The 13,223-nt window shown below is 38.0% G+C and overlaps 1 protein-coding gene across 6 annotated transcripts in view; it reads right to left on the bottom strand.

The window, feature by feature from the left end:
• The window catches only part of EIPR1 (EARP complex and GARP complex interacting protein 1), a 101,780-nt gene that overhangs the window by 80,256 nt on the left and 8,301 nt on the right, over positions 1–13,223 (bottom strand). For all 6 annotated transcript variants that reach the window (XM_030037433.2, XM_041128736.1, XM_030037428.2 and 3 more), the window contains exons 2-3: positions 8,300–8,383; positions 920–1,052 (exon numbers count right to left, since the gene is read on the bottom strand). In XM_030037433.2, coding sequence (XP_029893293.1) covers positions 920–1,052; positions 8,300–8,383 — 217 coding nt within the window. The remainder of the gene's footprint in view (positions 1–919; positions 1,053–8,299; positions 8,384–13,223) is intronic.

Below are 13,223 nucleotides of genomic sequence, written 5' to 3'. Positions count from 1 at the left end.
ATAAGATTTGTGAAAGAAATTTGAATTTTAGCACTTTTATTTCAATCCAAAAGAACCAGGAGAAGCGAGCAATCCTGGAACCTTCTCTCCAACATAGCCACCAGGTGAGCAGCAGGAATTCACATCTCCACAACCATCCACAGATGCACAGAGCCTGAAACTCACTACATTATTCTTATATTCTTGGACCGTATTTCCATAGAAGAATAGACTAATATTTACTAGAAGAAATAGTATTTATTCCAAGTGACAGCACAGATTTCTTGCTTGTCAGAGAGAAAGAGTACTCCCTTCCCCAAGTGATGCAAGTGGATTTTTCAAGCCTCATGACAGAAAATCTTCACACCTGCCTCATCTAGGAAATGCACAGAGATCCTTAATCTCAACAGCTGTGCACTTAGTGCTAGGTTACACATGGAGCATTCCTACTGTTTCTGATGAGATATTTATATAAGAATTTATAGTTCTCCGTGGGCATATCTGCATTTAACATATGACAAATAACATTATATACAAACTTCACTTGCAATTTTAAAATAGAGCTTGATGCTGGCTAGCATGATGCTGTTTTGAAAGACATTTACTGCCACTTCCAAAAGCAAACATATAAAACAATAAAAAGAATGACATCTAAAATACCAGGAATATATTTTATTTGCCATGCTTTGCATTAATCAGGCAAGGAATACTTTTATTTTGCTGCTTTCCTTGATGTGAATGCAGAAGTAGACTTCTAACCAAGATGACCTAAGAATATGAGACAAATGATGTACAGGTAATGGTACAGCAGATTTTTTTGAAAATGCCTGTGTTGATAATTTCAATTTAAAGTGTTTACACATAGCTAGATGTTCAATCTTTGAACATTCAAAAATATCAAAACACTTCAACAAGTTTAACACGGTTAGAAAGGACTTACTTTTATTGTAGCAGGTTGCTAGTACACCTTTATCTGCAGGACTGGTACTAATGTGCCAAATTTCACCCACTTGATGAAGGAGAACGTTTTTGTTTATAATGTTATTTTCATCATCAAAATCTATGATGTGAATCTGCAAATACAATAAAAGAGAACATTAGGGTTTCAAATGTTTTCCTGTGGGTCTTAATTATGCACGATGACTGCACAGAACAATTTAATGAGAATTTTATAACAGATATCTACTTTAATTAATTGTTATACTAACAATTTAGTATATCATTGATTTCATGCAGGATATACTTTTCTAGAAAAACACAAGCAATTTCCCTGTTTTGAGGAAATACCATTTTTATTCTTTTCAATTTTGCAACTTAAAGCTTGAAGGTGATTTTTCATTTTATGGCTAATAGTAAATAAGCCACTCGTATTGCAGTTCAACACTTCTTATAGCAATAAACAGAAATAACAACATTACAATCCTTAGTCTAAATGTCTGCACCAATTCTTTATCCAAATCACCTAATTCAAACATCCTACAAAGAAAGAAGGGGAGAAAGGGAAGGGACTCTCATTTGAAGCAAATACTGTAACTCAGTAAGAAACATTTTGAGAGTTCACTTCAGCGATCACGTATCTGTAGCAATATATAAATCTGTAATACTTTTTATACTATATAGAACAACAAAATGTTGAACGGAAGGATGAAGAAAACCAATAACATTTAAATATCTAGACAAGATTTTTTTAAAAGACATACAGCTAAGTTTGCTTTTTCTGATTTTCATTTTTGTTTGTCATGGGGTTTTTGTTTGTTTGAGGGGGGGTGTGTTTTTTAAATAGGTCTATGTTACTCTCATTTTTCCTACTTAGTTGTTTTTCTATAGTTACCTCAGAAATAGAAGAATGAGAAAGATACTAGCCTGGCACAACATACACAAGTGACTACTCATGGGACTAACTACACTGAGCTCAAGAGCGAACAAATAAATTCTAGAAGACTCAACATTTTTAGAAAACTGTTATCCTCATTAAAAATTCATTAGCAAAGTTGGGTGAACAATGAAGAGGAAAAAAAACAAGAGACGTTCTATCATAATGTGTATTGGGTTTGTGTGGCAAGGTTTTGGTAGCAGGGGGACTACGGGGGTGGCTTCTGTGAGAAGCTGCTAGAAGCTTCCCCCATGTCTGACAGAGCCAACGCCAGCCGCCTCCAAGACGGACCCACTGCTGGCCAAGGTCGAGCCCATCAGCAATGGTGGTAGCGCCTCTGGGAGAACATTTTGGGGGGGGGGGGGGGGGGGGGGGAATGCGCAACGGCAACTGCAGCTGAATAGAGGAGTGAGAATATGAGAGAAACAACCCTGCAGACCCCCAGGTCAGTGCAGAAGGAGGGCAGGAGGTGCTCCAGGCGCCAGAGCAGAGATTCCCCTGCAGCCCGTGGGGAAGACCATGGTGAGGCAGGCTGTCCCCCTGCAGCCCAGGGAGGTCCACAGGGGAGCAGATCTCCACCTGCAGCCCGGGGAGGACCCCGCGCTGGAGCAGGGGGATGCCCGAAGGAGGCTGTGACCCCGCAGGGAAGCCCGCGCTGGAGCAGGCTCCTGGCAGGACCTGTGTCCCCATGGAGAGAGGAGCCCACGCTGGAGCAGGTTTTCTGGCAGGACTTGTGACCCCACAGGGGACCCACGCTGGAGCAGTCTGTGCCTGAAGGACTGCAGCCCAGGGAAGAGACCCACGCTGGAGCAGTTTGTGACGAACTGCAGCCTGTGGGAAGGACCCACGTTGGAGAAGTTCGTGGAGGACTGTCTCCCATGGGAGGGACCCCACGCTGGAGCAGGGGACGAGTGAGGAGTCCTCCCCCTGAGGAGGAAGGAGCGGCAGAGACAACGTGTGAGGAACTGACCCCATTCCCCATCCCCCTGTGCTGCCGGGGGGAGGAGGGAGAGAAAACCAGGAGTGAAGTTGAGCCAGGAAGGAGGGAGGGGTGGGGGGAAGGTGTTCTAAGGTTTGGTTTTATTTCTCATTACCCTACTCTTGACTTTTGATTGGTAATAAATGAAACCAATTTCCCCAAGTGGAATCTGTTTTGCCTGTGACAGTAATTGGTGAGTGATCTCTCCTGTCCTTATCTCGACCCAGAAGCTTTTTGTTATATTTTCTCTCCCCTCTCCAGCTGAGGGAGGGGGAGTAATAGAGCAGCTTTGGTGGGCACCTGGCATCTAGCCAGGGTCAACCTACCACATAATGACTGAATTAAGTCTACTGAATTAACTACTGAATCACTGCAAAAATCTTAGCTACACAGTATTACAGAAAATTTTCTTAAAATACAGAAGTTGCTAAATAGGTCTCAATTTAGTCTAAACTGGGAATATTACACGCTGGTTTTTTTTTTAAATGGCTGAGTTTACAAGTTACCTTTTTCTTTCTTGTCCAAACACTGTCATCAGCAACTCCTCTTTCAAACATAATGTAGACCCTCATCACCTGTATTGTTCTTCCATTCCGTCATCCAAGACATACAAGCAGCTCTGCAGCTGATTAGCAAGTTGTCTTTTCAGACTTCATTTGTTCCCCTGAACCTAGAAATCTACCCAGGAATCAGGACACTATCCATCCACCACAACAACTGCATATCCATCTTCCTGTCCAACTTAGAGTGACCTTGCTGCCTTTCAAAACTCTCCAGAGTAACATCACTTAGACTTATCTATCGTTTCACTTTATTTTGGCTTTCCATACATTCCCTCTCTCATCTATTCCCTGTATCCCAATTCAAGAGCTTCCATCTCTACAGGAAGCTTTTGCTCATTTCATCATTAAAGACCAGTTTAACCTCATCCCTTTTTCTTTTGTTGTTGTGTTTTTTTAAATAAAAATTGAAAGACATCATCTGTTCAGCCTCTATGCTGCTCTTATCAGATAAATTTTGATGTTCTGAATAAACTTAGAACTCAAACTGTTGACAAGTCAAACAGCTACTTTACAAGTACAGAACTGGAAGGTAAAGAACGGGAACGTATTCACAACTATAAGGTAAAACATCTTCAACAGACTCATGGCAAGAAGAGTAACTCCTGTTGTTATTTTTACACAGCAAAATAATTGGCTTTACCATAACAGAGAGAAAGGGATTTCTCAGTTTACCGAATCAGGTATTTAGCAGCAAAACAGTGTAAAATATGTGAAGATCTGTTGTAGTTTAAAAATTAAAAGTTATTTTAGTTTCCCATGTAAGGCACAATCAGATTTGCCAAATGTGCCATCTAAAAAAAAAAAAAAAAAAAAACCAAACCAAAAAACAAAGCAGGGAGAGGAACCTTCCATTGGAGTCACTGGAGTCTCCTTTGACAGCTCAACCCAGGTCCCTGAAGGTGAAACACAATCCCATTTACTACAGTCACACACATTCTCTACCCACATTAACCAAGTTAAGAGGGTCACTCAGCACATAAGCTAAGGGAGTGCTCTTTACCCCAGCTGAAGCCCTTTGAAGGCACAGATAACCAATTTCTCCTCTGCTGTTATGTTTCTGCCTCAGCTGACATCATGGATAGCTGGAAACTGCTGAAATACACAGTTAACCGATTAAAGGTCCAGACTGAGACTTTTAGGAAATATGAAATTTAATTCTTATGCACAGGTATTGTTTATAACCTTGAGTTGAAAAATGACATCTTTCACAGCTATGCCAAACAACACAGTCTAACAGAAAAAGTTGATCAGCTTAACAGAAAAAGTTCCCCCAGTGTTTTTCTGGTAAGGATCATCTTAATCATGTTGATTTGAATACATGATAAATTATATTTATCGTATGGAATAGTGACTTCACTAAATACTAAAACAAGAGAATTTTTATAGAAAATATACTAATACCAAATACTGTACCAGTGTGATGCCATGAAGACAAATATTTCCAGAAAGAAATATTCATCTATAATAACTGTCTGACAGAACTGGACAAATTTCAGTTCTGCAGGGTGTTATCCTCCAGCTCTTGAATCATGATCTTTCTAACTTTTCCTGATGAAGTGTAGAAATGAGCTTTACCATGGATTAGTTATTGCAGCCTATGGACACCATAGATGAAGATATAGAAAACTGTAAGTGTAAGTAAGCTAAGTCCACACAGAACTTTCTCAACATGAATGTAGTGTAATGGTTAATGATATGTGTACTCATAACACTTGTGGAACACAATCCTTGTGGGAAACACCTCCTAGAAGTGACTGGTTTTATTACCATTAACTAAAAAAGTGAGTTACTAATCTGCTCTAATTACACTGGGAAAAATTCGCACTGAACACAAGTCTAAGTATCAAGGAAAAAGTAGCGAGATTTGAATGAGAACAAATAACTATTCAGTTCTCAAAATCTGGAGGAATTATTAATTGCTAAGGAAATTACTAAGGGAGGGAGACTAAAACTAACCAATTTCAACACAAAACATCTCTTTTTCTTCAATTATGCAGTGTCCATAATTGATTCTCCTTCATCAGGCACTCATGGGCAGCAGAGACTGGAGAATTGCTTTAGTTTGGTCAGTGCCCTGCTTTGTGCCTATATAATGCTATGCATTAAGGTAAACCATGAAAATAAGTATTTCAAGTTCTAAAACACAAGACTGAAAATAACTTGGAGAGTTCTGAGAATGAGAGAGATGAGAAAAGAGTGACACGTACTTCCTTTATGTTTCCAAAGCATACAGTAAATGCATCAAACGAAGAACAGTATAAAAACCCACAGTTTAGCAGCAATGAAAGCATTGAGGACAAAAGTTCCAAAACTACACTGCGTAGAACACAGTGCAAAGAGAAACTACTTAAACACTTTCCAGCAAGTTATGAGGACCAAATGACAAGCACTACACACTGTTAATATCTCAAATATTGACAGAATATAAAATCTTATAAACATTTTCCTTTCCTTTGAAATACCAGTATTGATAGGAAAATACTTTCATCAGGTCTCCTATGCATGCCTAAATTGCTTCATACAGCAATAAACCTCAATGAGGCACAAGTCACTATGCCAGCTGTGCAACTCCTACTCTTTCATTTGCACTATACCTGTCCATGACCAGAAGGGAAGAAATATTCTGCACATGATGGCACTGAATAAGAAACCTCTCACAGTGCAGTACTTGGTCAAGCACTAGAGGTTGCAAACCAGCTCGTGAGATAGGTTAGATAACTAAAAAAGTTTTTAAGCAAATCTAGAGAACCTAGTGCTGAATTAAGCAATAATGACTTCAGGCCCAGGGCACTTCTTGTGGATTAGTAAGGAGCTGAGAGGAGCTGATGGCCTGAGGCACAGCTAAAGGCCAATAACCCCCAAACATTTGTTAATACCCTAGGAAGCGTCCTGCACTTCTATTATTAATGTTACTCAATGGAAAAAGAAAAGCATACTCAATGTTGAAATATGTGTAAATATTTCTAAAATACGTAGTATATGCCAAAGCAACTTACCTAAATCAGAATATTTAAATTATTGAAGATCTGCTGGATATCAACTGATAAGTGAACATCATTCTCCAATTACAATTTTTTACCAGATTTTAATTAGTTGAACCAAGAAGTAAAAAACCACATAGAAATCACAGTAGAAAACTATATTATAACCAAATGTCTGAAGAACATCTGAGACAGCAAAATCAAAAATATAATTGTGTGTATTTATTTTTAACTAAGTTTGTCTGCCACTTCTCTTGTTATTGGTCTCACAAGTATTTCCTGAAATGTAAAGAAACTGAATATTCCATTGCCCTTCTACCTTTGCATGTTTTTTTCCTTGACCCTCATACAGTATTATCATTGAGTGACAAACTCAAAACCTCACTGAGAATTGACAGCTCACATCTCCCAGAGCTATGGTTCCAAATTAGTTTTGTGCAGTCCATTACAGACCAGTTTCAGAAGAGTCTATGACTGTACCCATTCTAGGGGCTTCTGTGGTGGGCATTAGCCTTGGCTAACAGCCAGACTCCCCCCCAGCCACTTTCTCCCCCCAAGTAGGACAGGGGGAAAAAATAAGAATAGGAATGAGAAAGCTCATGGGCGAAGCTAAACACAGGGAGATCACTTACCAATTACTGTTGCGGGCAAAACAGACTTGACTTGGGTTAATTAATTAATTTATTGTCACTTAAAATAAAAATGTAATTAGTAACTTGGGTAGTAGGAAAGAAAAAGACAAACCTTAAATCAGCACCTTCTCTCCCCCCTTTCCCAGGCTTAACTTGACTCCAGACTCCCCTAACCCCCTCCAAGGAGTGCAGGGGGACGTGGGGCAGTGGTATGGTATGTACGGTCAGTACATAGCGTTTTCTCTCTGACATTCTTTCCATCTCACTCTTTTCCTCTGCTCCCATGTGGGGTCTTCATGGGCCACAGTTCCTTCAGTAACATCCGCCTGCTCAGCGCAGGTGCTCCACAGGGTGCAGTGGATACATGCTCCACCATGGAGCACCTTCTGTTCCTCCTGACCTTGGTCTCACCTGTGTTGTTTCCTCCGCTCTTTCTCAGTCTTTGTTCCCTCCTCCTCTTTCCATCCAGCATTTTCTCCCCTTTCTTAAAAGGTTTCACAGAGGTGCCACCAGGCTGACCAGCTCAGCTGTGTCCTGTGGCAGGTTCACTGGAACCAGCCATGTCTGGCATGGGCAATCCCTGGCCTCTTCTCACAGAGGCCACCACTACAGCCCCTCTGCTACCAAAGCCTTGCCACCTGCACTCTGTACAGCTTTAATTCTTCTGGCCTCAAGATCTTCTTTCAGTATGATGGCATTTACTGAAATTTAGTCACAAAAATTAAAGTTGCTGTACAATTACAAGTATTATACTCTTAACCACAGAAGAAACAGCCCAATAGAAATTGAGCCACGAAAGTCACTCAAATTTTAGTTTCAATTATTGTTAAACTTATAATCAGAAAGGTCATAGCTGATTGCCAATAATTAATAATGAAAAATCCAGTTTATGAAGCTTCACATACACTGTGCATGTACCAGGAGTCCCATTAGAGGCAATCAAGGCTTAAAGACTTTTGTTTTACTTTGCATCTCTTCTGTGGTTTAAAGATAGCTCCAGAGAATCTATAGATTTAAATTAACAAAAATATGGCTAATTCCTTTACTAAACCAATCCGATTTAGTCATAAAATTAAATTACTCTTCTAAATTCTACGAAAATATACACAGCTTTCATTCACCTACATTTCTTACCAATGTCTTTACATTCTACTCACATGAGTCTTCAACTTGACTATCACTTAATGTTCAAATTCAACAGGGGGGAGAAAGGAGGAGAAATTATATTGGAACAATGTTAAAAAAAAAAAAAGAGGAAAAAAATTACAACTGACATTTGACAGAAAAATTACCTGATTATCATATCTAAGAGACTGTGTTCCAACCAAAAATCTTATTGCATCTGTTTCGGCTGTCTGAGGTGTTAAAGCTCGTGCCTAGGGAAGAAGAAAGCCATTAGAAAAGCAATCCATTAATTTCAGCAAAATCTTGAAGCTTACGTATCAATTATCATTTTAAGCATTACATTCTTACAATCTGCAGACTTTCCCGCCCTTTATGTCCATTTTGGTTAATACATTTTTTTTGTGCAGTTTCTCACATTTGTAAGGTGTGTGGAACATAGAGGTGCTAAATACACTGTCTGGCCTTCATTGTAACAGTGATAATATTCAATATTATAGCAGTTCTTCCAAACTAATTCTCCCTTATCAACCAAAAAAACATCTATAGAACAGTGGTCAATCCTTAAATACATTAGTTAAAATATCCAAGAAAGAGACTGTTCCCGCAGAAGTTTTCAAACCATTCATTCAGACTGAAGATGCCTACATAAAAATGAATTCTTTTTCTTACCATTAACCACCTAGTTTAGAAGAAAGTTAAAAAACAACCCCCTCCTCTTCTACTCCAGGCCAACTAAAGATAAGCATTGTCTGAATATAGGAGAAATAACTTGTTATTTACCTATCAAAATTTTGTTGTAATCTTATTAATTTTTTGTACTATTGAGAATGCTAGACTCTCTGCCTTGCTTCTTCAACTTGCACCAACCACAGTCTTGGTAGAAGCAAAACAGAACAGTTAAGGGCCATGGAAGACATTGAGAAATAAAGTATAGCTTGAACTAAACCCACAATTGCTAGTTTGCACTAGTCATTAGTAGAGACTCTCTTAGCTAATTTTGAGTAAATGGGAGGTAAACTAACACTCAAAGACACTTTTCACAACTCTAAGTAAACTGTGAGGAATATCCACTACTTTCCCATGCAAAAGATACCCTAATTATATTGTTCAATATGATTTTTTTTTTTTTTTTTTTTGGTCAAAACAGGAAAACAAACCTTTGCAATTCACATCCTGTTTGGCATAAAATAGTTCAGATCTCTTCAGACACTAAAGCCTGTATTGCAAGCAAATACTTCAGAAGGATTCAGGTAACTGTTGAATGGCCCTTCTTACTGCCATCCCGTCGTGCAGCTAGCTAATGATTACGTTCTCGATTCAGGAACATTTAGCTTCAATATAGTCCTGTTTGAAACTTATTTTTAAATTGATATCAGAAAGATGCCTAGAAGCTTGAAAGGGAATATTTGAAATACGTTACATCACAATACATAAATTTAGAACAATTTAATTCTAGAACAGCAATTTGAAGAGATCTGATGTTTCTTAAATAAGGCAAAGCAATCCAAGCCCTTGTCTGGCAGTAACAATAAGAGCCAACTCATTTTTCAGAATAAGCTCTGAACTCCTACAGAGCAGGTACTCCTTATCTTGCATCTGAAATGTGTGTTTTAGACAATGTAATATTTTGCTTAAGATTCAGCATAGAAAGTTTAAAGAATGCAAATGAGCTTGGTAAGTATAGGCTAGTAGTGTAACATTTATATAGGAAAAAAGCACTACAGAGCATGTTTCAGCAAGTAGTTTGTGTTCAAAACATACTCAAATGCAGATCAGAGATCAGTGTGAATGCATACTGATTTGTTTGTACTCTCTTGTTTATGCAGCACTTACCTACAACAAGCCTAGACAGTGTTTCTGATTGACAGAAACAACTAAAGTTCACCAAGAAGATTGTAGAAAAGCTTTTATTTTGTCTTGAACATAATTTACATTTGCAGATCTTTGGCAAGAGCTCCTTTTCATTTCAGATCTGCTTTCAACTATTTTGAAGAAAACACTAGAAATAAGCCAAGAGCTATGTATCTCTTTCAATCAAGCAAGCTTCTGTTGTTTCTATAAGTCAAACAGAAGAAGAGACCTCCAGGATCTCAATAAAATAAAGAAATAAAGGGGGTTTTCACCCCTTTTAAGGCCTTTTGAGTAGGTCTTACCACGCTGCTTTCAAAAATGCATCAGATTAGACACAAAGTGCCCCAAGTAAAACTATGTCAATACATGGTAACATTTATGTTATCAGCCTCCCTATGTCTTCTTTAAAATATTTTTAAATTATTTCCCATTTTGCGGGGGGGGGGGGGGGGGAGGCCTGAGAAAAATATTTAAACACATTTCACAACAAGAAACACACTATTGTTTATTCTGTGTCATAAAAGACTACAGCATCCAAAGAATACAAGGTTCAAACTCATTAAGTGTTCATAAATCAGGAATATCTGATTCATAATAGAAATAACAGTACAATGGACTTCCAGTTGTCTCCTGCACAAAGATATGTCCAATTTTGTCTACTTTTGAGTTACTTTTAGAGAAACAGAAGTTATTTCAACAGATGATGAAGACACTGAGTAACCCTCGTGATGAACAACATAACTGAATTTGGAGTGCTGTCAAGATCAAGATGAGTGCCTTAAGTTTGTCATCTTGTACTGTAATCTACCAGAGCAGGTTGCAAATATATTTCACAAAAGCATCCTGCTTCCTGGCTGCAGCTACTAGATGGCAAATAAACAAAAGCATATATATGAAAATAATGAATATTGATTAATCTAAACCAATAGAACTTATTATTTTTATAAGTCAGCATTCACAGGACACTAAACTGCATATAGCCCCCAAAAACATTTACTACCCAAGATATTAAAGCATTATTTACTAAGAAAATTGCCGTGATGCATAGAAAATACCCAGAACACACATCTGAGAGATGCTAACAGGGAGAAAACAAGTCATCCTTCCACACACTGTCACAGCAAAGCCCCACCTAACTGATGCTTCTAGACAATGCAACAATATATGTAGTTAGATAATTTTATTTTAAAGAGGGCCTAAGACTAGGAAAAAATTATTAGCAAGCAAAGATTAAAACATCATGAACCCCAAAGAACCTTTTGGTTACACGTCCAAATTCCATATTCACCAACAGCTCTATAAGGACATGTGAATGGTTTAAAGCAGGTAATTTTATAAAACAGGGGTGATACAGAGGCAACTTGATTGTGATTGATGCTCTAACCAAATATTTTAACAGTCTAGAAGGAAGTTTATAATATGCAGTCAAAATTCCACTCAGCTAACACAAAGGAAATCCTGCCTTTGGAAAGCAAACAGCAAAGACTTCTCAATACCATACAAGTCTGCCAAGGAATCTGAAAGAACCACCCCTCCTTAGAGGCTTTTCAAAGTCTATGTATTTATTCTGCATAATAGTCTGTAGCTTCCCCAGTTCTCATTTATTCCACTAAATTAGGGGTTGCACATAATCACAAAACAGAAAACCAAAGAAATGCAACAATTATCAATTCATCCCTGCATTTTCAGGGGAAAAAAAGAAAAACTCTATGGGTAACAAGAGATGCTGAGCAATTGTTGCAGAGATGCAGGAAATAGCATCACCATGCTCCAGAGGCATTCCTGACTAGTACTCTGTACATCATAGGGCTAGACACTCTTACCTACACTGAATCTTTCAAGGTGACAAAATCAATTTGTAGAAAAGTTAAGGCTGAGGTAGAAAGGAAGAAAATATCTTAGGACTCCAGTGTAAGGAATATTGCATGTACTCAAATACTTAAATACATTTAATATATTAAGAGAAATACTAGGTTCCACATGCCATATTCAAGAAACTTTTGTGGTTTGGTTTTTTTGTGTTTTGTTTTTGTTGTTGTTGTTGTTTGTTTGTTTTGTTTTTGTTTATTTTTAAAAAAAAGCATGGTGGCCTGCTATAGTACAGTTAAAACTCAAATACTCTTTTTTTTAAACTTTCTAAAACAAGGTGTGAATTCATACTATAACAGAAATACAAAACTGAATAGCCTATAGCAATGGTCATACTGAAGTTCAATACGGGTCAGGGAGACAGAATCTAGTCAAGCAAACATAAACTGGCATTTTCATTTACTGCATCCTGAAGTACTTTATAGAGCCATAAATTACATACCTAGAGAGGAATAACTGTATGCATGCATGGAAAAATAAAAATGAAAAAAAAAAGCATTCACAACACATCATCTATTCCCAAGGTAGTATAGCTGCCATGCTTTTAGTAGCGGAACCACAAATTCTGCATGAACTTTGAACATGCTATACTTCTACCACAGCAGAAAGTAAAACTAATCCCATAGAGGGACAGAGATCAAAAAGAGAGGGGTGGGGGATAGTAAAGAGTCACCTGAAGCTGAGTGTAGGAAGTTTTACTAGAAAAGAAAACAAAAACTTAAATTATTTATTACTTTTACACATGATCTAAATCCTGTGTTAGCATTTCCCACTGGAGATGGAACATCTCAGATTTAAGATTTCATACCACCTCCCCATATGCAAGTATGTAAGTAATGAATGATACAGAAAACTTTCTATCCTGCTACTATTCCTACCATGGAAACTGTAGCTAGTGCACATGTAACTAGAAAGCAAATATTGCCTACCCCATTACCAGAAGACAAGTCCTTTCTTTACTGTGTGCATTGAAGGATTAGAGACATGCTGCACAGGTGTCCACACTCACTCTTAGACAGCATCACTTCTTTGTTTAGACATTCTGGGCTTAAATTTCCTTCACTGACCTGAAATGTAAGGGTATTTATTTTTGCCTCAAAATTGTATCTTTGCCGTCAGACTACTTTAACTGCTTCAGCAGCAGTTACTGCCCTTTCCCAATTAGTTAGAATAACTCTGCCATTAAAGTGAAATATTTTCACTTGAAAAAAGAAACAAGAACAAACAAACAAACAAAAAAATCAGTGGATTAGATTAAACTATCTAAAGGGCGGGTATAGAAAAGACAGACTCTTCTTTGAAGTACACAGCAACATGATGAGAGGCAGTGAACATATGTTGCAACATGGGAAAATTCAGAGTAGACATTAG

Source organism: Aquila chrysaetos, chromosome 15 (assembly GCF_900496995.4).
Source record: "Aquila chrysaetos chrysaetos chromosome 15, bAquChr1.4, whole genome shotgun sequence".
Lineage (NCBI taxonomy): Eukaryota > Metazoa > Chordata > Aves > Accipitriformes > Accipitridae > Aquila > Aquila chrysaetos.
The sequence above is the reverse complement of the archived record's forward strand: the minus strand, read 5'-3'. Positions and strand labels throughout refer to the sequence as shown.